General features: G+C 34.8%; 1 protein-coding gene across 8 annotated transcripts in view; it reads left to right on the forward strand.

The window, feature by feature from the left end:
- Window positions 1-25868, forward strand: part of LOC129282282 (rap guanine nucleotide exchange factor 2-like) — a 46398-nt gene extending 20530 nt beyond the window's left edge. The window contains exons 18-27 of one of the 8 annotated variants that reach the window (XM_064113619.1): window positions 127-273; window positions 1039-1185; window positions 2788-2896; window positions 5862-6128; window positions 8055-8411; window positions 10152-10304; window positions 13829-13951; window positions 18511-18597; window positions 21052-21096; window positions 23197-25868. In XM_064113619.1, the coding sequence (XP_063969689.1) occupies window positions 127-273; window positions 1039-1185; window positions 2788-2896; window positions 5862-6128; window positions 8055-8411; window positions 10152-10304; window positions 13829-13951; window positions 18511-18597; window positions 21052-21096; window positions 23197-23222 (1461 nt within the window). In that variant the 3' untranslated portion in view covers window positions 23223-25868. Of the gene's footprint in view, window positions 1-126; window positions 274-1038; window positions 1186-2787; window positions 2897-5861; window positions 6129-8054; window positions 8412-10151; window positions 10305-13828; window positions 13952-18510; window positions 18598-20222; window positions 20273-21051; window positions 21097-23196 lie in introns of those variants that run through there. The other 7 variants (XM_064113621.1, XM_064113624.1, XM_064113620.1 and 4 more) reach the window with 7 other exon arrangements.
- Window positions 25869-27172: the final 1304 nt, after the last annotated feature.

A 27172-nucleotide genomic window follows, 5' to 3' on the forward strand; every position in this document is an offset into this window, starting at 1 on the left:
TTTATTGGATTCTGTTCGAACTCATTTTGAGATCGTTACCACAACTGGTATTTATCTTTAAAATGTTATGATACCCCGAAACGGGTCCTTCATCGTAGAGAACATTCCACTTTTCTTTCTTTGTAGATGCCGTTTTTCCCGATCGTGAAGAAAGATCTGACATTCATCCATCTTGGCAATGACTCGTACGTAGAGGGCCTCATCAACTTTGAGAAGCTGAGGATGGTCGCGAAGGAAGTCCGATATTTCCACAGCATGGGCAATGCGCAATATGTGAGTATAAGAGAAAAATAGCAGTATAGGAGGAGGAGAAAGAGAAAGAGGGGATAGATAAATGACAAAATATTCAAGGACATGGAAAGAGAGAGAGAGAGAGAATAGCAAAGAAGTGAAAGTTCAAAAAAGCATAAATGATTGCTTTAGAGGGTTTATTTCCCAGAGTCTGCCTTTTATAAAACAGACATATTGAACAATGTTTGTAGCAATTCATAAACACAAGGAAAAGTGCTGTATTGAAATTTTAGCATAGTTCTTGGGTGGATGATATCATATGAGAGCAGAGATGAGGGGGCGGTAAAAATTGTTATACAAAAGACAGGGGAAAGGAGGAGAAATCATCATCGTTTTTCAACACAAATTGGCACATTCTTTACTTCAAAGGATAGTCTCTATCAATCCCTTTTTTTTTAAAAAAATGTAGCAAGATATATATTAATATCACAACCTTGAATTTATTGATACTTCTTATACTTATTAAACACGATTAGGAAAATATAATAATGAAAGAAAATTAATGATTTTTACTTACGCATAATCATGAGTAGGTTAATTTATTTTCCATACTTATACTGAGTCAGTACACATAAACATGAGTAGAAAAATTCATCTCTTACACATGTTTATAAGGAGGAGAATTTATGTCTTACATATACATGAGTAAGAAATGGTAGTAGTTGAAGAAAAATATTGATGTTGCCAATTTGAAGAAGAAAAAAATAATAATATAAAAACTTCAAATAATTAATCATCCCTGTGCAGGATCCCAAGCATCTGCTGACCCCCGTCCAGCCCCAAGGCAACTCCTACAGCTTCAGCGTCGTCTCGGGAACGGCAACGTTACCAAGGAAACGGAACCAGAACCGACGCAACTCGGGGCTTCTTAACCCCAAGAAGATGTGGGAGGAGGTAATCATGGGGGTCTTTCATGAAGGAGTTTTATCAGTGATTTTTACTGACTGATTTGCTCTCAGCCAATCAGATGCAGGGATTTTCAGTAGCTTATAACATCTGTCGATGACAGTGACTGATGAAAATCTTCATGAAAGGCTCCTCTGTTCTAGACCCTTTGTGATCGTGTGGATTTATTTATTTCTCTGTTCCTGTTATGGTACATGTAACACCCATAGGAACTTGGCAGGACAGCTTTCTACTGGTAAAACGCGAAGGTGGTATAAAAAAATTATAGAAGAAACATTTTGCTTCCAAGTCAATCAGGCATAGTGGCTGACCGTATAGACGACAGATATTACCCTCCTGTCTTTTTATCAAAGTGGAGAAAAGGAAGAGCGGGGATTTGAACTCACAACCTCACGATCGTGAGCCAATTCTCCAACAACTAGACCATATATATCCCATATTAGTAACAATAATATACGGCAATAAGTATACTCTCCATAGTTCACTATATCACAATGTTTTAAAAACGATAATGATCAAATACATATATAAATGAGATAAAGAAAAAAGGCCTCCTATATGAAAGAGTAGGAAGTCTCATATACTTCCAACCTTTCAGTGTGCAGTATGGAGCTTATTATTTTTTATCTGAAATTATAAAAGCTCACGCACGACTTTCACACTTCCCAGATCCCAACCTTTCTTTTTACTGGAATATTTGTTTTTATTATCACATGAGAAAACATTCTTTTTTCACATTAATGAAATATTACCCATTTTGGTTAGCTTTTACTTGCGAGGTTACAAGCTTCACCAGGGGCCTCATTTCATAAAAAGTTGCTATGATAGCAACTCTTGCTAGAATATCATCTTTCATTGGAACAGCCAACCAGGAAGTAGAAGTTTCTTTGTTGTCAAGGTAGTTGACATTCCAGCAAGAGTTTCTATCATACCTGGGCCCATCTTACAAAGAGTTGCAATTGATCCAATCAATCGCAACTATGGAAAGCCAGCAAAGTCATCATAAAAAATGCATGTTTGGTCAAAAGATTTTGTAGATATGAATGTATATCCAAAAATTCATTGATTTCTTGACAATTTGGTGTGTTCTCTTTTGCTTACAAAGGACATTTTGCAAATTTCCTGTAGAAAAAATTATGACACTGATGGATTTCCATAGAGTTATGATTGATTGGATCAATCATAACTCTTTGTAAGATGTGGCCCAACTGTTCATGAAATGGGGCCCAGACCTTCTGAATTGATGTAGACGCAGGACTGCCAAGTCTCCCTGACTGCATATTTTCAACATCTCCCTGATTCATACAATGATTTCTTTCATTGGATTGTGTGTAAATCAAGAAAAATTTATCTCCTTCCCCAGTAAATTCTTTTTGAAAGGTGATTATTAAAATTGGCAGCACTGTAAGAGGGTGCGGTCAGTGATGCTGATCGACAAGGTACATGTATTCTCTATTCATACAGAGATTCCAGTCGGCATGAATATTGCATCAGCCACTGTGCAAGTGAACTCTTTCCAAAAACGGGTAGAATTTTATGATTATTCAAAAGAAAATTTTCCTATGTTTCTTTGTGGATGTTTTTACGCAGGCTCAGATGTGCCGTAGAGTGAAGATGTACATGTCCAATCTTACCGTGCTGCAAGATGAAGATAAACTCAGAGAGATGTCACTCAGGTGTGAACCGGTAGCAAGCACAGGTAGGCAAAGTGTACCATCTTCAACTTCGTCTTCTTCATGTCTCCATTATGATGAATTACATTTTGAATATGTACCCTGTGTGGGGTATTTTCTGAAATCAATTATCCTAATGATTGTTAAGGTGATTTAAATGAAAAATTGAAAGAAAGAGAGCTGTGATGAGGCTAATGTACAGGGGGAAATATTTTCAGTCGCCGTGATCCATTAATTAATGGGAATTTATAGCATATCCAGGCAGAATCTCACATTTGATTTCCAAAATCAAAACTTGAAATTCATAACACATTTACTCTTTTAATGATTTTCATCAAACTTTCACCAATGTTTTTTGTTTGTTCTCAAATTCATCTGCTTTCATTAAAGCCAACTTATTGTCGGGTGAACTCTCACAAATATGAGCACTCTTTATTGACCCACTGTTTTATTATTATTGTAATATTAAAGCATTTTTTATATTATCATTTAATTATTATATACAATCATTGCATTTTAAATCCTAATGTACTAAGTTTTAAGACAGTCTGGATTGAAAATTGAAGCATGAATTAGACTTGTACTCTCAAATATTAATTTATAGGATTGTGAAGTATAAGTGTAAATCTTTATCCCAGAAGTTAACTTTCAGTTGGACACCTCTCATTAATAACAGTTTTTTTTTCTGTTTGCTATGGTCATGGTTTGTTGTGGAATATTAAAGTAACCATTTCTATTAAATATTTTGGTGTGATTAATGAAAATTTTTTAATGTGAATGGATGATTGTAACAGACTCTGATTTTTCCTTGTTTGACCAAATTCATAAGAAGATAAAATTGAATGACCAAAATGGTGTTATCTTGGAAATTGATTTGTTCTCAAAATTCTATAACTCAGCATTGTGGAGGCATCTTCCCTTTAATATCTGATTTTGATATTTTGGATCTGTAGAGTTGTAACATCAACAAAAGAATATAAGATTTGATGTATAAACAAAATGGTGAAAAAAATTGAGGGTTTTTTTTTTCCATGGCAAAGATGCAAGGAATCCTACACCAACATGTTTGTGTGCGATAGAAAGGATAAACAGCATAGAAATTATATGCAGAGATGTATTTTTATATTTAAAAAAAGATTTTTGCCCACTGTTTTCATTTGACAAAATTGGTTTTTCAATTATTAATTTTAAAGCATGATGAGTATTTGGCTGCCTTTCTTTGTTCGACCTATTTCATCTTTCGTTGACATTGTTAACATCATGATCATTAACTTTCTACAAGAGTAACATTTTAATGCATTTCTCCACTTTGAGCTTACTGTCTTTGATTAATTTCAATGAATGTTGTTTATTCTTGAGTCAAACTTCCTTTTTATGAAGTCAACTGATTTGAAACTGTTTCCCCAATACCTTTCACCCAACTCGTCTGTTCTGGAAGTCTTTAATCTCTTTACTTCTAATCAAATGTCAACGTTTTGTTCATTTTGTAAAGTACAAGTTCCCCATGGATTTTTCAAATTGTCGTGTCCGACAAGCCCCGGTATTGATTTGATTTGATATATATATTTGTGTGTTCCTTCGTATGTTCATTTCTTGACCAACTTTCATGGCAACTTACATTATGCTGTGCATGTCTAGTGATTTGTGCATTGTGACATTGTACCTGCTTATTTTGATTTGAAGAGATCATTTTATCACTAGTTTTTTTATACTTTACTTTGAATCAGCTTTTCTTGTAATGTTCATGTCGAGCTTGCCCCCCTCTCTTCACTTTGATCCTTTCCTTCTTTTGGTATTCTCTTTTCTTCCGAGCTGCGCCAAGGTTATTTAAGATTTAGAGGGAAAATGCATTAGATTCTGCACATAATGTAGATAAAGTAGATAGAACTAAGGAATTAGCTGGCAGGTTAAGTGAGTGAGATAGAGAGAGAGAGAGAGAGAGAGAGAGCAGGGGGGAATATATGAGAGGATGAGGAATAAGAGGTAAAAAGATGTAGATTGTAGAATAATTAAATGTTGAAAGAGCAGAGGTTGGAGTAGTAAAAAGAGAAGAGGAAGTGAGAGGAGGAGGAGAAGGATGAGGAGAAGAGCAGAAAAGGAGAGTGGGAAGGAGAGGGAGAAGAGGAGGAAGAAGAGGAGGAGCAGAAAAGGAGAGAGAGGAGAGAAGTAGAGGAAGGAGATGAGGGGGTGCTGTGAATTTGTGAGGGAAGGAAAATATGACATTGTAAAATAAAGACAGATTGAGAAGAGATGGACTGAGAGAGAGAGAGGAAGTCGGATGAGACAATCATAGCATTAATGTTGACAATGAGGTAAGGCGCTCTATGAAGTTGGTATAGAAATGAACATCATCTGCTTTGCACACAAAATCAAATTAAAAGAAAAACTCTGCATCGTCTGAAAATAAGAAAAATCCTTATTAAATATTGAATACTAAGATTTCACCAGGGGAAAAATATATATATATATACATATATATATATATGTATAGTATCGATTGGGCTTCTGTTTGGATGGGGGCCTTCAGATATCTCAGATATTCTTGTGTTTAATCATATACTAGGTAATTTTAGTTCATCACCGATTCAGTCCCCTACCCCCTAAAAGATAATACCAACTCTTTGTAGATCAAACATGTAGTCTTATCTCTCTGAAACAAATATTTTGATTTATTGTGCTGTGTTGAAATTGTTTCATAATTCCGTTTTACAAACATTAACCTGATTTCACTATTTGAAAGATTGAATCTGTTGTCCTTTTTGTCTTTTAATACTAACTTCTGCCTCAGATAATTCAAATAATTTCTTCTTTTTTGTTAACCAAAAGACAAATTAAATTTCGAAAGATCTAGAAAAGTTTGATTGAAGGCATTATGATTTAAAAGACTGTCTACTGTCAAAGATTAAGTATTCTAAGTGATAAGTCAGATAACGGTCCTGAGCTCAACCTGTCTCCCTCTTGCCCCCCTCCCTCCCCCCTATATCTTCTCAGGCGGAAGCAGTGGTAACAGCAGCGGCTACGCCACCCTCCCTCGCCGAACCCATCACAACTCCGCTTCCAATGTCTCTCAATCTTCGCTGGATCCCAGCGATACCGCCTCCATCACCTCCTCTTCCTCCCTCATGCCCCCTCCCCAGACGGCCACCTCCGGCCGTCAGCCCCACCCCAACAAGTCGTCCTCACCGACGCACGGGCGCGACCCGAGGGAGGAGAAGCTAAAACAGATTATCTATAAGGACGCGCCCAAGACTTCTTTTGGTTAGTATGGATGGTGTTCCCTTTAATAACCTCTCTGCTTCTTGAGACTTTTCTATCCATCATGTTGCTATTTAACATGATTTTCCATGTTTTATTTTATTAAAATAAAGATCAATCAAAAGCAAATGACTTTCTTTAAAAGATTAAAAGAATCATCTGTCAAATAGAAAAATAGCTCTTTTCAGAATATTCGCTGTCATGTTAGAAATCAACATGATTAGGCAATGTTAATGCAAATTACAAACCAACATAAGGTTGCTATAAAAAAAATCTTTTAACAAGAAGTGCCAAGGATAAAGCACATATGATTGCTTAGTCAAACTATTTCTAAAATTTTCTATTTTGAGCTCTCACATTTTTATTCTTGCAAAGAAAAAATTTGTTTATGGAATCATTGAATGACCAAGTCATACATTAATCTCAAAATTTCAAAAATTTTGCTCTTATAACTACATGTATAGACATCAAGAAGGTGAAATACATTTTATAATCGTGGTATATATCCTCTGCTTTTTAAACAAAGATAAAGCTGTTTTAACAAGCAATAAAGTTCATTGGTCTACCATAAACAACACTCCAGAAATTGTTTTATTCCTATTCTGTAAAAAAAAACAGTCTAGTTTCAATATCGTTTGGTTTCCAAAAGAGGAGATTATTTACCTTTTGAAGTGTGTTAAAGGTATTTTTGAGTCGACAGGACATTTCTTCACAAATTTGATTTGATTCTTATTGTCCTATTTTTGACAACCAGTACTCACTATTTGTGAGATATGAGATGTTATCAAGTAAACACGTGCATGGCATGCACAAAAAAATTCTTGGGTGGTTCTATATCTGGATATTCATCTTGTTGTTACTCATTTCAACTAAAAGTACTGAAGGAAAAAAAAATGTATTTAAAGTCATTAACTTTTAACATTATAAACTATACAGAGGGTATCATAAAACATCTCAATAACAAATTTTAAAAAGATATATACACTTATGTTGATATTCATAAGGATATATTGGTACATTTAATCTACTACCTCTTTAACACTAAAAATCTAGATAACCAAGGACTTGATGGGAAATATTGTGGACCCCTGTAACCAATCCCTTTCAATGTTTGTTTTTGTATATATCCCCATATTTTATGTATTCCACCTTCTCAATGTTTATATCATGAAAAAAAAAACAACCTGAATCTTTCTACATACATATTTCATGCATGTTCCTTTCTTTCGTGTCAGCTACGATGTTTCTTGATTCAAAATATATCTCTCTGTCTTGTCTAATATTCAGCATGGATTATTTTTTCACCTTATGATTTCTCTCTCAAATGCAGTGCTCACAGTTGCTTGATTTTGTTGGATGGTTTTCACATGCTTAATTCAAATCGATTCATGCACATTTTACCATGATGAAGAAAGAAAATATAATAGGGATTTAGGTGAAGGCTGAGGGTCGAATACATATACTGTTTATGGGATAATGTGGTATTTAGTTTTAGTTATGTTTTCAAAGCATGACGGTAAGAGAGAGTTATGTTGAAATATATGTTTTGGACAGGTTATAGTGTTTAGTTTTTAGTTTGATTTTTTATCTTGGGATGATCATCATGTGATTGACAAGAGATGAAGTCACAATGTTTAATGCTTCTCTTTTACCATTTAAACGCCAACCATTGTAGATGGCTTGACAATTTAAATTTGTTCATTCAGTTTGAATTGTAAGCAGTATGTCCAAAGATAGATCAGGTTAGTGTCTTGTGTTCCAAAGAAGTTCCAAGGTCACATGGGCAAGTGTATATTGGTTACTTGCTCATGTAGTTTGGAGGTAATTATAATCTCATTATAAATCCTGTGTCCTCCCATCCCCTCTTCAAATTGGCAACCCCCTAATCACCCCTGAAACTTTGCACATCAAACTATTACCACAACGTAGGTGCCACGTCTCCGAAAAATCTCAAGAAACTGCTCTCGTTATCGGAAGAGGGAGACAAACACATAAAGACCCTGCGCATGGAGCGATCATCGAAGAGCGACGATTCCGCGTCCATCGACTCCTCCAGGGCCTCGATGATGAGCTCCCCGCCGACCTCGCCGGGGGCGAAGTCGCAGAAGAGATTTCGGAAGCTTGGTATCGTCAACAAGATGAACAATATGTCGACGGGATCGTTAGAGCCGAGACAGAGACGGCCGCTGAGCCCTCAGAGGAGCGATAGCGGATACGGAGGAAGCGAAGCAGGATCTCAAAGTGGTCGGGTCGAACAACACGATCCTCGTAGGAGACATACCGTTGGTGAATATTTTTAATCAATCCCTCAATAAGAATGATATCTCCCCCTACCCCTTCATCTACAACAAAAATATATTATTGCTTGTACCTTTAGCTTTGTCTTTGGGGGCATTAACTCTGCTCATTTCTTTAAAGAAATGTAGGTCTAAGATTGAAAAGGTATTTGAGATCAATTCTATCGCTCTAACCACCTCCATTCTCCATTATAATCTCTTTATATCTTTCTCACTTCCTGACTCTTTCATGAATGAAACTATAATCAATGCAGGTGGTTTACTTGCATTAATAATAGAAGACAAGTAAATACCATATCTTGAATTAAACATTTAAATGATACTTAATTGATGCATCATCACATTAAAAGTGTCAAGTGTCACTCTCTGTCCAGCCCACTGTAATGACCATGCACTGATGCATTCGTGCATTCTTTGTGGAAGTGTGGTAGTAGAAATTGCATATATGGAACGTTTCAGGAGGTGCCGAGTGTTCCTTAAGGCGCAGTATGCTCCCCAAGCCTGTAATAAGGGGTAGGAGAATGTAATAGCTAATACACACTGTCATCTTCTTTCTCTCACACTCATCATCTGCATGAAAACTGGTAGAGGGTTAATAATATTAAAAAGGGTGTATTCCCACTGCCCTGATTTCAGTGTTGTGTATGTGTGTTTGCAGTATTTATACTTTGAATTGCTGCATACACACATAGACCTTGGTTGTGCTGTGTGTGTTAGCCTATGCATGATAAGGCCTGTTCAGGTATGCCAGAAATTTCTGCAGTTATGCAAAATTGCCATTAATAGTAGAAATGCATGATATTCTGTATCTTGCAAGCAAGAACACAGTTCATATGAAAATAATTCATCACTTGGCTGGCATACATTTCACACAGTTGAAAACTTTGGCAGTGCTTTGACAATCGTCCATTCCGTCATGTCTGAACGGGCCTTTGTGAGGCGGCTACATCCTCTGACTTACCTCACGATGCAGCATAAAACACCATGGCAGTGGGAACGCATCAAAGTTAAAGCATGTCCATTGGGCTTGTATCATTCATTATTGGCTGACTGCAAGAAGGCAACAAGATCTGCTTACTGTCACCAGTAACATCCTTTTTGCAGGAAGCCAACAATATATATATTTCAAGGTGTATACTGTAGGGTTCTCTATCCATTCTTACATATCCACTGATTCATATTATAATTAGCAGGTAAGTAAAAAAAAAAAAAAAGATATATATATGTGTTAGAAACCAGTTACAGTGCCTTAATGTTCTGCATTTTTATCAAACAGTTGAGAAATAGTTTTGTCTCCACTGGGTAACTGATTTTTTTTTTTCAATCTTAACTTACAAAACAATTATTAGAACTTATTTACATCCAAGAGGATTTACTCAATAAATTTTTTTAATTCATGCTTTTCACCCCCCCCCCCCCCCCCGAATCAAAAAAGGAAGAGATACCTATATACTACCTGATATTAGTATAGATAACAACATTCCTTTTTAATTGATGTTGTTTAATGTCGGAGATTGGAAATTTTGCAAAGCTTTGACACAGTAAAATCAGTTTGTGAATTTGCATTTTTTAACGCTTTGGAGCAACAGTGCAGAAAATGTTAAGCAAATTGTAGACTAATTCAACAGATGATGTAGAGTACTGATGTATCTATAATTTTTCTTTTTTAAATTGATATGTTTGAGCAATGATTATTAAAATGAGATATGTTTGATTCCTACCCATAAAGCATCTGGTCCACCTGCCTCTGCTTTCATTGGTGGGGGTATAGGTGCTTACGACAGCTCCGACTCAGGGGGCGGGCTTTCTTACGATACGCAGAGCAACTCATCCTTCGGTTCGTCGTCGCCACCGACGCGTGATAACCGATTCGTCCGAGATGGTAAGAGATGGCTTTTTATGCACGTATTTTTTGTCTTATTTTGTGTTTAATTGCCATAATACAGGAATGATGTGACATTTTATGTAATCTACATCGGAATATGTTAACAATTGACTCGTTTAGAATTTAGGCCTTTTGCAAAGTGAATTAAAAGAAGGATTACTAGTAGGAAGACAACAAATTTAAAAGGATCTCTTGGAGCTTTGATAAGTGCTGTTTTCTGAAGAATAAAGATTTGAATAAAAACCCAAAGATGGGCGTGTCCATGTCATTTAAGTCATCTCACCAAATATCACTTTCAATTTGCCGTGAAAATGCACATATTAATCTGAATATACTGATACATCAACCATTGTCGGAGATCATTGTGGTGTATTGATGATTTTGCTCATTGCAAAGTTTTAATCACTAAGATAAGATGTGAGTTAGTTCCGGCTAAATGTTGCCACCGCCCTTATTGAAGGCTTGAATTGATTTCTAAATTATTGCCGTGCTTTATTTTCTAATTTTCTTCCCAACTTAAACATGAATCACTGTATTTTTGGCAAAGAGCAAAAGCTTATCGCATTCATGATTATCTTTATATGTCTTAAAAATGATTTCTTTTGACTTAGATATTTGTTTGTAAATATATTATTTCAAAATATTTTAAATGATGATTTTAATGTTTCTTTTCATTTAAGTTGCCTGCAACCTCCCATGCATGTTACCTACAGTCATCTAAAATAAACTAGTTTTAATAATTTATTATTTAATAAATATGATTTGATGGAAACCTTTTTTATATATATTTTAGCTTTGGGGTATTACATGTATATAATTTTTGGAGCAAGCATTATTATTATTTTTTTTTTTTAGTTTGAACCATTTCATGCATGTTGTAACATAATCAGTAAACATAAACTGTACTTATAAAATCTGTTATATCATCTGTCGTTTTGACATATTCATTGATACATCCAATATAGGATTAATACACAGTTATGTTAACATTTCAGATTACATAGTAGAAAACAAGAATGTAATAAAATATCAGATTTAATCTTGTAATGGTACAATGGCATCGATTAAGGCTATAGTCTCGTATATATAATTATTGTCTCACCTGCATAGCAGAGTGAGACTATAGGCGCCGCTTTTCCGACGGCGACGGCGGCGGCGACGGCGGCGGCGGCGGCGGCGTCAACACCAAATCTTAACCTGAGGTTAAGTTTTTGAAATGACAGCATAACTTAGAAAGTATATGGACCTAGTTCATGAAACTTGGCCATAAGGTTAATCAAGTATTACTGAACATCCTGCCTGAGTTTCATGTCACATGACCAAGGTCAAAGGTCATTTAGGGTCAATGAACTTAGACCATGTTGGGGGAATCAACATCAAAATCTTAACCTAAGGTTAAGTTTTTGAAATGTCATCATAACTTAGAAAATATATGGACCTAGTTCATGAAACTTATACATAAGGTTAATCAAGTATCACTGAACATCCTGCATGAGTTTCACGTCACATGACCAAGGTCAAAGGTCATTTAGGGTCAATGAACTTTGGCCGAATTGGGGGTATCTGTTGAATTACCATCATAACTTTGAAAGTTTATGGATCTGATTCATGAAACTTGGACATAATAGTAATCAAGTATTACTGAACATCCTGTGCAAGTTTCAGGTCACATGATCAAGGTCAAAGGTCATGTAAGGTCAAAGAACTGGCCACGTTGGGGGGTATTTGTTGAATTGCCATCATATCTCTATAAGTGTATTGGTCTAGTTCATAAAACGTGGAAATAAGAGTAACCAAGTATCACTGAACATCTTGTGCGAGTTATAGTAGTTTTCAAAATCAGCACTGCTGCTATATTGAATCGCGTGATGCAGGTGAGACGGCCAGAGGCATTCCACTTGTTAATATTTTTTTAATCATTTAGGAGTATAGGAATTATCAGTAATTTTCATTAAATCATGAGTGAGAAGTCATTCATTCTTAACATCAGTTATTATAAGTTATAGATGATGAGACTGAGCTTGAGTCCATTTAATCGTTTATATCAAGAATCTATCAATCTCCATTGGATTTTTACAAGGGCTACATGTTGCGATCAATACAGATAAATTGTAACTATTATCTTTGAAGAGCTTTGTTCTCGGTCATGTGAATTCTAGAGGATAAATAATGACCCGATCGGCTTTCCGTACTTAGAATTGAGTTTCATAAATTGCACTCTCTATAGACTTGGCCTTTATTTTTACAAGTATATTAAAATAAAGCGAAGCGGATTATTCATTCACATTTATACCTGCACAGAACGTCTACTGATCACTTTTTCAAATAAATGGGCATTCATTGCAAGTGGGACACTTACATTGCACACTTATATATATCATTCTGACCACAATTGTACAAAACGTGTTTTCATAAACAATGAAATATATACCTGTGTAATGAACAAACAGCGTACTATTGTACATGCCTCTTTACATATGAAATATGACACACAATTTCTCGCATAGATTTTGGGGAAAATGATCAATAAGCTTCCTATGAATATGATTATGTTACGAAGTGATAGAAGAAAAAATGAATTATAACTTTTTGTTAGGAAGAAAGATATCAATTTTACAGTAGCTTTTATGGTTTTTTGATTATTTTTAGGTATGTTTAAGTAGGTAGAAATAACATCTCTATGAATTATTGACAAAACATTTTAGATTATGTTTTGAAGTAGGAAAAGGAAATTACTAGTACACTACAAGTCACAATGCTTTGACTCACTATTACCTGTTAAAACCAGAGAACAATTGATTCAGTGGACCGAACATATTGTTCTCCGGTTTTAACAGGTAGTAGTGATTCAAATAATTGTGACTGGTAGTGTATCTATAAATTCTCCTTAGTTTTGATGATTCAGACTATATTTGGAAAAAGAAAAAAGGGTATCTTGGTTTTTGCAAGATCAATTTTGTAATTTTTCCCATCATGATCTCTATTTATCGATGTAAAATATTTTTACTTTTTGTAAAGGGGGAGAAGAAAATTCCATATTGATAATAATTTTCATGTTTTGCTGCTATGGGAAACAAAAGTCTTGTTTGTTTTTGATGGATCATTTATACAATTTGTGATTCCTAGAAATTGTAAAATAATTCATATATGATTTTCTAAATATTTTGGTGAATATGTTTTTGCTAGTAACTTTCTCGATAAGACTTACGTTTTGAAATTAAAAGAGGAATTTTTTGGATTTTAAAAATAAAGTCAATATTATGATTCATCCTTTCCTGACTGCTGGGAATGATTTATAATCATGATTTTTATTATGTTATGGCAATGGAAGCAAAAATCTGTAATCATGATTTTTATCATGTTTTGGCAGGGGAAGCAAAAATGTTTAAGTTTTTGTCGGATCAATATAACGAATTGTCCTATCCTGATTATCAGGAAGGGATTTATAACCATGATTTTTATTGTGTTTCGGCACGGGGAAACAACAAAAATATTATGATTTGTCCTATCGTGGTCGGCAGGAATGCATACGTACAACAAGGCGCAGGCCTTACCCGTCGGTCAGATGGGATATGGATCCTACCCAAGGCCCCGCCCCCCACCTGACTATCACACAGTCAGAAAGAGTATATCTCCTAATAAAGGTACACGCCCCCCCCCCCTCCCCCCACTCTCTGATTCACCCTGTTGTTTCATTCCAAGTTTACACACAAATAATACACGAGTTATGCAACATGAGTGACATGTATGTAGCAACCTCTTATCTGAAACGAAATCCAGCTTTGATTGCATTCACCGCGAAACATTTCAAAACATAGTAAGTTATGGTTTGGTGTTTGGAAACTTGACAGTTAAAAAAGACTTGGTGTATTCATTATTTGGAAAGATGTTATTCCTTCTAGATTTTTATTTGACATGTACGAGTGATAGTGATAGACTTTTTTTTTTACATTTTACCAGAAATTTTGACGTTTGTTCTACATCTATTCCTGAAAGTAGTTTCTCAACTGATTTATTTTACCTTAGGTCATAAACTATCGGAATATGAATGGTAACGAAAATTATTTCTTTGAATTAATCAAGCTTAAGCAAAAAATATATAACAGATAAGAGGTTGCTAACATGTCGGAACATGTGCACTGTTTTGTGTTTTAACACTGAATTGTAGAGCACATATACACTTCACTCTAAAACAATATTTCTATATCAATAGCTTTGTGCGGTAATTAGTATAGTCATCACCATATACATTTAAAAGAAAAGAAGAAGTTGTGCCATTCCAGTTTGATCTCCCCAGCCCCCCCCCCCCCCCCCCCGTTTCGCACATCTCTGATAAACTTTGATAATCAATTTTCCTCAATATTATCCACAATTGTAGCCAAATATTGTGCTGCAGGGACTTTTTTTTTATAGAAATAATGAGGCTTATCAAGCAGTTTAGATAATAAAATGAGAGAATTCAACATCAAAACCTGAATTGCACAACTTCTAAAGGTGTTTATGTGAAGAATAGTGATTAACACACTAACACGTAGCTGCTAATATATACTAAACCTGTTTGGGATGTTGGTTATCGTTAATATGCTATGCGCACTTGTGACAGCATATATATATGTATATCTTCACTTTGTGTTCATTTAATCCATAAACAATGCACCGGCTTTACTTGTTCAGTATTATCAAAGAAAAACAAATTGTTCTGAATTAATTCAGTTTGCAATTTGCACTCAAATATCATGTATTTTTTTCAAAAATATTAATCTATATACACATAGGATACCTTAGTTACCATGCCAATATCATTTAAACCGGGAAAGTAATTGTGAGATTGGAATGTTTTTATGGTCAATTTGTGATTTTGAAGCAAAGTTTTTAGATTATGTTTCCTTGGTGGCACTGAAACTGGACTACCTCATGATATGCGGTGTAATCAGCTTATCATGCACTTTGCAGGTTAATGAGTAAGGGTTTCTGTATCTCTATCAAAGATGAAAGTTTTGAGAGGTTATATTTTGGTTTTGGAGAAATTGAGGCATGTCAGCAGATTTTTATTATCAGTCACATACCCTGTAAAAAATTATTTACTTTTGTAATGGAAGATTTGAGCAAGAGTAATAATCTGACATAAATCCAATACATTGTATTTATACTGTACCAGTAGTTAATAAATAGTCATCTCCCTTTATAAAGGGGTACTCCGGGCTGAAAATATTTATATCTAAATAAATAGAGTAAAATTCACAGTGCTGAAAATTTCATCAAAATCGGATAACAAATAAAGAAGTTATTGAATGAGTTTATCAATATTTTGTGAAAACAGTTATATGCACATTGTGATGAATATGCATTAGGTGGGCTGATGATGTCACATCCCCACTTTCCTTTTTCTTATGTTATTACATGAAATCATAAATGTTTCATTTTTTCATACATGTGTAAATGATGTGTCTCCATTATGATGAAATAAGTTGCGGAAATAAATAACTAATGCACTTAATCATTTGTCAATCCAATTGTTTAAATTCTTGGTAGAAATTTTTTGAATAAACCTAATTTCATATAATAAAATACAAAAGAATAAGTGGGGATATGACATCATCAGCCCACCTAATGAATATTCATAAAGACAAGCCTCGAACTGATTCACTGGAATAATGCAAATCTTTAAAATTCAATAACTTTGTTATTTGTTATCCGATTTTGATCAAATTTTCAGCATTTTGCTCTGTGAATTTTACTCTATTTATTGAGATATAAATATTTCCAGCCTGGACCATCCCTTTAAGTTCAACAGATAAATGTTTCATCAGTAAGATGTATGTTACATTTATTTAAGGAAGCGAAGCAATTTACTAGCATTGTAAAGGTATTTTGTAGGCTATTGGGGAAAAATAGAAAAAAGCTGTATCTTAAGAGCTAACATGGGCTTGAAAAGGTGAAGTCTCATTTGGTCTATTTCCAGTTTGTCTAATGCCTATTTGGTCCAATGACTAGCCAAAATCTTCATCAGTTTTTCTGCACAACTCTAGAACCTCTTTTTTTTAAGACTTGAGGCATATAATGCATGTTTATTTGCATAATTGAGTAATTATGCAAATAATATCTGAACAGCAATTTTAAACAACGTTGCTTAGCTTTGTCACATATCTGAATAAGGCTTGTTTGATTGATCAAATTGCCTCGCAACTCATCCTCCATTTCTTCTAATTTTCATTGAGGCGACGCCAATTTTTCCTTTGTATACAGACTTTTGTTTCTACTCCTTTTAATCTGTCTCATTAGACAGAATTCGACAAAATAATAGACCAAGTGGAACTTAAACCCTTTTGCTCAAAACATAACATGGCAATAGACCTTATGCAGTGACGTCATCGCGCCGCCATCTTAGAGGCTGAAGTCACTGCCTTGCATGTGTTGGTGATCTGGAGCTGGCGCTTCTCTAACAACTCCATTTGAACATATTCCTATATCCTCTGAGGGAGGGCGCTATGAGAGTATGACATATGCATAAGGTCTATTAGCCCTAGGGGATCATTGGACCAAATGAGAAATAGACCAAAGGTACATGTAGACCAGATGGGTCCTGCCATGGGGGTGATACAGAATCAGAGATTAGACCAACAGGGATTAGACGAAATGGCTATAAAGCTAGAAAAGTAGACATATTGCATGCTAATATATTCATACCCTGCATGTTTAATTGCATGTCATATATATCCATCATTCCCTTTCCTTCCCCCAAATTATATCTCAAAAATAAAAGTATCCATTCCTCTCATATCGAAAATTTGTTAGACTTGCAAATTTAAAGACTACTCTCTAGATTACAATTGACAGTGATTCATTTTTCTGAGTAGGGTCATGATTTGCAGAGAATAGAAGTCATAAAAATACCTAAATGTACACATCATAGTATCTCATATTTTGATGATATATGTCTTAAGAATCCATCTGAATAGTGATTTTTTTTCTTAAGTTGAGTAAAAATAAATATGTAGGAAAAATATATAGGAGAAATATACCTGTTTGATACTGTATTTGCTATTTTGTAATTGTATTTGCATTCAGCAATTATCTCTCTTTTGATCTCCATGAAAATATAGGTCAAGTTATGTTATTATATCAAAGTTTTGTAAGATTACGGATTTGTGGAAATAAAACCGAAAATGAAATGAAATACAGCTAACTCTGTGAGTCAAACCCTTTTTGTACATTTTTAAAGCAGAAAATTGAAATACTGGGTCAATTTGTCAATAATCTGAATACATCCCATTTTGGATAAGTCATTGTTTAATGAAAGATGCAAAACTTTTATATGCTATAATCTTAGACTCAACACACAGTATGATAAACGATAATAATGTAGTTTACTACAATCTTGCTTCATAGAGGAATGAAATGTAGAGCGTTGTGGCCCAGTGGATTAGTCTTCTGACTTTCAAACAGAGGGTAGTGGGTTCGAATCCCAGCCATGGCGTAATTTCCTTCAGCAAGAAATTTATCCACATTGTGCTGCACTCAACCCAGGTGAGGTAAATGGGTACCCGGCAGCATTAATTCCTTGAAAGCATGAGCGCTGATAGGCAGCTCGGGCTAAAGCCGGGGTAATAATAATAACATCGTGCCTCGGAATAGAATATTTCTAGATAGATGGCGCTATATAAATGCCTATTATTATTATTATTATTATCAAATGAATTCGCCCAACCTCTTAACAAGTCATGTGCATGTTTCACAAATCCCTTTGCTACCTACCCCCTTTGCTGATCCTTCATGATTCATCAAAAACCCCACATTGCTCAATATCCCTAGCCATTTATTTCACTTTTGTGTTGTCATTCTCTTCTTTTATATTATTTCAATTTTTCCTGATTTTTTTTTGTTTGGTTTGTTTGTTTCTCGGTTCATTTTTATTGATTTTAACATTTTGTGAAAATCATTGGACGTGCTCAAGGAAAGTGAAAAATGTTAAGGCATATAGCAATGTAACATTTTCAAAATTATAAAAATAGAAGTGTATAACGATATGCCTGTTAATATAATTAATGATGATGTGTAATCATTTTGCCTACATTATATATTTTTTTAATCGAGTTCCATGAAAAAGTACAATGTGTATGTGATCTTACTTTTCCTTCCATGAATATTCACACCCACCTCTGATTGGTAAACGACTCAATGAATATTCATTTTCTCTGTGTAGTCCCTCCTCCCAAGCTCTACTCTCCGCCCCCTCAGGAGATGCAGGAACGGAAACCACCCGATTATGAGATCGCAGCTGCCAGAGCACGTAAGTGTCTACGCATAAAAACTTCATTGTTTTCATAACGCGATGGCTCTGCTTGCCGCATCTTGGTTAGAACTATACGAAAGCAAATGGAAGCAGGATGTCCTTTTGGGGGGGGGTCCAGGTTATTTTAATAGGGGTGGGGCAAGATGAAATATTTTTTCTCTCTCAATTTAATTATACACAGATAATATAGAGTTGCACGACCTAAAGCCATTCTTTTATGCTCTTCTTTTTTTCTTCTGTTTAAAAAAAAAATAATAATGGGGGGGGGGGGTAGCCCCCTGTAGCATCTCCCCAGTCCCAGTTGTTTTTATAATTTTATGATAATGATACTATTGGTGATGATAATGAGCATGTGTTTATTGTTGTTAATAAAAAGAAATATCTTATTTCAAGGCCTACAATGAAATGCTTGTTTGTATAGTTATAACCAAGATTGCTCATGGTGGTGCCTCTCAGTGTATTATGCAACTTTTCTGTGTATTTCAAATTCAACGGAGAAGCGACATTAGTGCATTAAATGTGAATATGAACTATATCCGTACCGAAATGGCAATACAAAAAGTGGACGAGGGCTCTTTCTCTAAAACCTGATAGTGATAACAAACTTCGAAGCCATTGTTGTAAGCTACTGAAATACTGCCATATGATTGGCTGAGAGCAACTTTGCCATAATATTCTGATAAGTATATAACACGTTTTATGTAATAGGGTCCGATATGAAGTATGTAAAATTATCTAAAGAAATTGCTTGGTTTTTATAGGTATCCTCTACCCCCCCCCCCCATGACCTGTGCAGGAAAGTTCACTTGAGAAAGAACATGCACATTAGAACATTCTCTCTACGGTTGAATTTGAATATGAGACTCCTGATTTCTACCTGCATATTGTGAGAATACATTTATAAAGGGGATGGAATCACAAGATCATGCTCTAGACTTCAATTCAATTCAGCTGTTTTTTATTTTCCACTTTCAATTTTTCATATTTACAATTATTATACAGTTGGCATATTAACATAATCACATTTTGAAGTATATACATGTATATAATATTACAATAGACAATTATTATCAAAACAAAATATGAATTGAAAGGTAGGGGGGGGCAACTGAAAAGCAGAGATAATAATGTAGCCCCCCCCCCTTCCCAAATTCCCAAAATTGAATATGATATTGAATATTATAGAAGTTCTGTACTTTTCCTTTGTGAAGATACATGTAACTTTGTCATGGAAAATATAAACTGAATGAAAATGGATTATGTAATTTTCCTAAATGAATAACCTTCAAACCCACAGGATTAGATTTGTGATTCGCAATGGCAAAATATATATCTATTATTGGGCAGGGTTGAACATTCCTAAATAATGTGTAGCAATAGCACTACAAGATAAATTATGTGTCAAATATTAATGTAGGAATGAAATCTTTGTAAGGTATGCAAACTTTTATCACTGGATATAACACGGTTTGGACTGCCTCAAGATTTCTAATTGGAATGGAAATGCGAATGTTGGAAATTTTGCTTCAAGATTTGGGGGATCTATATTTAAAATTATCTTTAAACGGTGTTGAAGAATGGTCACTGAAATCCTAATCCATGTGTAATGTGTTTCGTTTTAGCCAAAGCATGGATCATTTAACCCTGGATTTAAGAGACAACAGGTGATAAAATATAAATCTAAGAAGTTTTGAGAGACTGGGAAAAAAAAGCAATATACAGGTTTTGGTTGTGTGAATATAGCAACTACTTGTTTTGTGTATGTGGAACAGTGTCGTGGGTTTTGCATCATTTTGTCATTAACCATGTCTGTTTATGCAATAGACACCCAGGGGGCGTTGTAGTTTGGTGTTGTATTGCAAGGAGCCTTGCGTTTTGAATTTGTCGTGCAAAGCATGGTATTTTGAATATGCAACACTTATATCTAACGGAGATGAGGCATATAAAATGTAAATGATTTGAACTATTCATTGGCAATGTTCCATTCTAGTATTAGTATGCTAGAACAAGAATTTCAATTTTTTTTGTATGAAAATTAATATATTGGTGTTTTCGATCATGAAAAACTTAACAAAATACATGAAAAAATGCTTTGTAGCATTGAGTTTTTCAAGTTTGAATCCTTTCTGTGCACCTTAATTCACCGTTGCTGCTCTCCGCCAAGGTGTTAAAACAGGAAATCTATTTCTTCCTCTAAGCTCCAAAATCGGTAGCCAATATGGAGAGGAACCTGGCTAATATATTACATTTCTTGGATACACTCTTAAAATATACCATAAATTACCATTATTATCAAATTCATTTACATTTCACTATGCCTCATTCTCCCCCCCCCCCTCCTTGAGTGCTCACTGATGTACTATTTCTCACTCATTTCAATTTTTTTCCATTTGTTGTTTGCCTGTTTGCCTTGCCTGATGCTGATTGTTCAAACCTTTCACATTTTCATAGGGGACTTGCCACGTAGTAGTGAATCATGCGATTTCTACGATTCAGGTACGTTTGGAAACGGGGGAAATCCCTTATTTCAGCTCCCTTATTTTTACTCATTCAAATAGTAAAGGGGGCTGATTGAGTTCGTTTTATTAAAGAAATTCCTTTCATTTTTCAATATTCTCTGTCATTTTACATAATGATACATATCTCACCCAATTTGACAAACACTTTTTTCCCCTATGAGTAAACAAGAATCACTCTTTTTCATCATTTTCATTTTACATCAAAGTGTAAAGAAAAACGGGGTATTTTCAAATTGTCCATGTGAAGCAACAATATGATTTAGTACCAATGAAAGAGGGATCGGAAGTTGCCCTCTCAACCCATCAGCTTCTGGACCAGAATAACCAGTGTATTAAGCACATGGGAATAAGAAAATTATAATTCAGTGTTTGTTTTCTGTACCCTTGCACGGTTTGCAGTGGGAGCCTAAATGTCACATTGAATTGGGGTCCTTTTTCAATAGAAAAGTTATTGCATTGTTGAAGTTTGGGACTTGTTTGATGTTTAACCAATTTTGGCATAGTATGAAAGTGTCCTTTGGCAATTTATTGCATACTGAGTGCTAGTCTTTTATATTCATTTCATTTTTAGCGATTTACTTTCTTATCGTACATATGTCTTTTTTTTTACACTTGGTGTCAGTATTATTTAGTTTCACGTGAAATAAATATTTGGCACACAGAATAGCTTTACAAATCTACCCCTGATATATGAATATATATGTTTAATCATGCACATATAGATGTTATATGATATTTTTTTAAAGAACCTTGATTGTTTATAGAATAGTAGGAAATACTTCAATTGGAAAATATGTTAGTAGGACTTGATTGTAAGAGGTGTTGACAATTTTGAAAGTGAATATGGGATTCTTTGCCATGCTAAAAGAAACAATTTCTATTTCTGATAGAAATGAATAAGATGAAATAGTAGGAAATACTTCAATTGAAAAAAATATCATGAGTACAAAAAGCATTCAAAATTTGACCACTTTTGAGGCTATTGGATTTTCTGTAAATTATCCTTTAGGGCTCTTTTTGTGAGTTATGTTATAAGATGTTTTGAAGGCATTGAACCTCATAGACTTGCAACAAAATGTCCCTGTGAACACAATTACCAGATAGTTTTTTATTCCGAACTTTTCGTATCGGTATTTACTACAGGGAAACTCTCTAAAACGCACCAATTCCTTTGAAAATGCAAGTCCAATCACAATGGAGAGCTGAGGGTCTTTTGTTGTCGAAAGTTGGTGGACCGGGACAGCATCGAATCTCTTGACTCTGATCAACGACATATTTGCCATTGTTTGTCCGGTGCAAATCTTCAGATGATCTGCTGTCCCAGTCCACCAACTTTCGACAAAAGCCTCGCAGCTCTCCATTGTGATTTTAATTGCATTTTCAAAGGAATCGGTGCGCTGTAGAGAGTTTCCCCCGTAGTTTTTGCGAAAACTACCTATTGAGTTTCTGCCTTGAGGACATTGTGGCAAATCGCTTCAAGGTCCTTGAGGAAAATTTTTCATCTTTCTGGGGGTGTTTCACAATGAGTTAAGTCTGAATAAAAAGTCATGCTTAAGTGCCAATGATGGGCATCGTGGTCTAGTGGTCACGAGTCTTGTCTTTCAATCTGAGGGACGTGGGTTCAAATCCCAGCCATGGCGTGTTTTCCCACATTGTGCTGCACTCAGCCCAGGTGAGGTGAATAGGTACCCGGCAGGATTAATTCCCTGCATGCACCAAGTGCCTGTAGCAGCTTGAGCTACAGCCGGGGTAATATATATATATTGCGCCATTGAATAGGCAACTAGATAATCGGCGCCTCATTAATGCTATATATTATGATATGTAACTTGCATTCTCAAGATTGATACGCAGTAGAGCGCATCCCTTGAGCATGATCTGACCAATGAGGGGATGTGTTGATCTAGTCACTCTGAAATCTTTGTGAAACAGCCCCCTGATAAGCTTTTGTGAGTGATATGATGATTTTGATGTCATCTGCTTGACTCGCAATCAAGTTCCCCAGTGAACCCGATTGTGAGACATTGGCGTTATTTAACATCTTTCTTCTTTTTTTTCTTTCACATCTTGTCAACAGATAATGAGCAAGTGTCTGTTGTATGATGTCATCCGTAGAGTCCGTTTCATTATGGCACCACAATCATTGGTAGATGACCTTATGACCTCCGAGCAGTTTGTCCTGTTCCAGATGTATCAATAGACCTTTTACTTTGTACTGTATATTACACAGAGGAAGCACAAAACTTGTAGTCGTAAAGTCAATTTAAGTGCAAGGAATTTGTCAGTGATTAATGACTTTGGAGCTGGCTGCAAGGCATACCATAAGTGATCACCTATCAGAGATACTATGAGAGAATTGAGAAGGATCCATCTTCAACCGGCTATATTTATTTCCATGCTCATTTTAATTTGAACTGACATTATGATGTCATGAATCCATTGAACTCTTCATGAGCTTTGGTAGAAGAAAGTACAGGATTGGATACTTCTGTGAATAAAACAGTGGCCAAATGAGATCCCTGCTGAACTCCATGCTTCATTCTGCATAGTTTTGTATACCATGTGGACACCCACACCCTATGTAAACTCCTTATGCAAACTCCTGTAAAAGGGCATCCTTGTTGAAGGGTGTCTTCTGCAGTCCTAAGCTGGAAGGAACTTGTGCAAAAGTCTGTAGCAATCTTGTCTGTGTCTATTTGGCGTCGAGTTATGTAACATGCATGTTTGGCCATGTTTCATGAAACTTCTCACCAATGGCAGCTTAGAAGTTCCTGATATCCTGCCATTTGATTAGCAAACTGCAAATTCATCTTCGATTTCTATCATTTAATATGATAGAATATAATAAGTTTTGTGAGAATAGGGCCCAGATTGTAGTTCTGAAGGAACTAGTTCAGCCCATAGCAGTTTAGAAGGGTTTCTTTTACTCCATGACTTTTTTTTTGGGGGGGGGGTGGGTTGTATTTGGTTGGAATGAGCCAGAATTTCAAATAGAATTGACAGTGATTGATTATTTTTTTACACTTTTTCATAGTAAAGAAAAACAGAGATAAGTGTTTGTGATATGAATGTTTACATAATAGGAAGGAATAGAAGTTGGGTTTTAAAAAAATTGTACATTTTATGCAGAAATTGATCTCAAAGCTTGCCATTTTAATATACAAACTTCAATCTATATTTTACAGTTGATCCAGTAATCTTTGTGAATATTGAAAAATGTTCTTAGAAAAATAAAATTGATAGAATGATTTTTTTTTTTGGTTACATTCTGGTCATTAAAATCTTTTGGAGCACCCAAACTTTTAAAAATGCAACCGAACCCCCCCCTAAAAAAATGTGACTCTTAACTGCTATGGTCGCAATGCACTTTACATAGAGACAGATGAATGCTATCTCCTAATGTGCATTTCTTTTATGTAGATATTATTTCCTCTGTTACCCTTTTAAACAGTGTTTGTGTTTGACAATGTGTGTGCAATTTCTATACAGAGTTTTAGTTGTAAATGGTGAGAGATATATTGATTCCAAATCAATTATGTTAGGAAAAAAAAAACTCCCTCCATTGTATATGTGAACAGTATTTTGTTTATATTGTAAACTATTCTGTAACTCTGTACAGATCTTATCGATATGCAAAGAAAAGATTGAAAATGAGGGAGTGAGAAAAATTGCCACTATTTGCCATTTTATTTAATCTCTCCTCAAGCGACTGTAGTAGAAGTATAGTCTTAGGGTCAATTTCTTGGAACAGGAGGCTTCATGCCACAGTAATTAAGTCAACTTTTTCTGTCCCTGGCGTTCCCCTGGTTGATATTTCTTATTTTGTATTGTTTACATTGAAATGTATTTTTGAATATTATTTGCCGAATAAATAATAATGATAATAATTTCCATTATATTATTTGAGCGATGCATGCTAATATTTCCATGATCATAGTGTATGGATTAAATGCTTTTCATGTACATGTAATTTGTATTGTTCACAAAGTGAGTTGTCAAAAAGTATTGAGGTTCTGCTGCAACTTCTGTCACAAGATTGTTTTATTTCCACAAATCACTTTGTTTCAATCATTTCGAATCACTTTTATACAAACTGAAGTAAAACAACACTATTACATTTATTTGCATTTAATAATGACAATTTAATCCCTAGAATTTTGTTTTCTATTTAATTAGAGCACAGTGCATTCATGAATTGGCCTTGCGTGAAGTATCACAATAGTATTGAACTTTTCTATTCATCAGATATTACTACCTGCATTTAGTTATTATTATATGATATTGATACTAGCTCTCAGGTAATGTAACAATTTCAAACCGTATGCACATCATTTACTGATAAATCCTAGATTTCTAGGTTCTCCTTGTACAGGGTGTCCAAGAAAACAGACTATCATCTCCAGTTGCTTGTGATTTATTCTCTTTATCAGCAAAATGTTTAAGGTAAATAAAGTAGTTGCAGCAAACAATTATTTCATGAGATAGTCTTTAAAATCAAGGTTAATTGTCACCATATTATTATTATTGATCTAGATTTGTTACATTAAAATAAACTTCTCTTTGTGAAATCATGAAATCTTAGCTGAAAACCAATAATTCTGATGATCACTAACACAAAAAGGCATATGCGGGACAGTGTATTAATATTGCTTGGAAAAATACCTGACATTTTATGGAATTCCTTGCTTATTTTGCTCATTTCTCAGCAATTTCACAGTTTTCCTACAGCCATTTGGCACATTTTTTTTTTAACAAACAAACAAATACCTGGGTGGTCGTTTTATTGGATTTTGTTCGAACTCATTTTAAGATCATTACCACAACTGGTATTTATCTTTAATATCATAAAATAAATCACAATTTTTTCATGCATGGAAAGAGATGTTTGAGGGGGAGCTTGGGTTGTAAAATTGGAATACAGGTTTGACTAGTGTGAGCACAAATATGATTGATTTTTTTTTTCAAATTTGGTTCATTCTGTTTACATATCCATTATAGACTGGAAAATGTAGCTACATGTACATGCATCTGTTGCCAGTTTAGAGCTCATATTATAGAGCAGTTGTCTCGCTTCACAAACTCTTAATAAAGACCTTGTCAATGCGTTAGTGTAGTATATAAAGACATTCATTCCCATTACAAGGTGCCTCAGAATGGACCTCAAAGCCACATGTCATCTTGTTATTCCCAAACAGACACTTGTTCTTTCAGTGAGTAAAACCAACCAGCCAACAAACTAAGATTGTCTGTTTTTATGGACCACCCTGTACAGTGAAATTAGAGCATTTATAGGATTAAGTACAGAGGCTGAAGAATTTTTATTTGGTAAGAAATAGATTTAATGGATGATTTAAAATATATTTGGGGTGCAAGATTTATATCAAGTGCTCAAATCACATGATATCCCTCAAATTGGCAGCAAATTTCTCCATCTCATTGTATAATCGAAAAATAGTTACACACAGTGTTGATGATAAAAAGATTGATCGTGAATGTCACCAGTGTTGCCAAGTTAACAGTGAACTTCAGAGCTTGGGTTTTCAAAGATTTTTCTTTAGAATTCCCATCAAATGTGAGATATTTATGATAAAATAATCGACACTTAATGCACAGGCTTTTCCCCATTTCTATTCATGCATTGTGCAAAGAAGTTCTGAATTATTAGAAATAGAAATGATGCTCATGATAGAGGTTGATGATTATCCTGAAAGGGTAAAATTTTGAAGGGTAGGTGGTGGCTTATTCATCAGTTTTTCCTCTTTTTTAAAGATAAATGCTTTTGTTGAATTAAGTATGTAGGGGGCCCCATGTCTGCGCACCTAAAAATTTAAGTTAAGATTGAACATGAATTTCTTTTTTATTTCAAAAAAAAATCAGTTGATTATGTTCCTCATATTCTTATGAGTACATGTAAGTGTGCCAAAAAATCTCATTAAAAAAATTGAAAGAAATATATGATATTCTTGGATAAACCTCGGCCAGTTATTTTCAGATTGAATGAAATTAAAATGGTGCCCCATGTTTGCGCACCCATTCACTTTAATCACGATTGA

The sequence above is a fragment of the Lytechinus pictus genome, chromosome 18 (assembly GCF_037042905.1).
Source record: "Lytechinus pictus isolate F3 Inbred chromosome 18, Lp3.0, whole genome shotgun sequence".
Classification (NCBI taxonomy): Eukaryota; Metazoa; Echinodermata; class Echinoidea; order Temnopleuroida; family Toxopneustidae; genus Lytechinus; species Lytechinus pictus.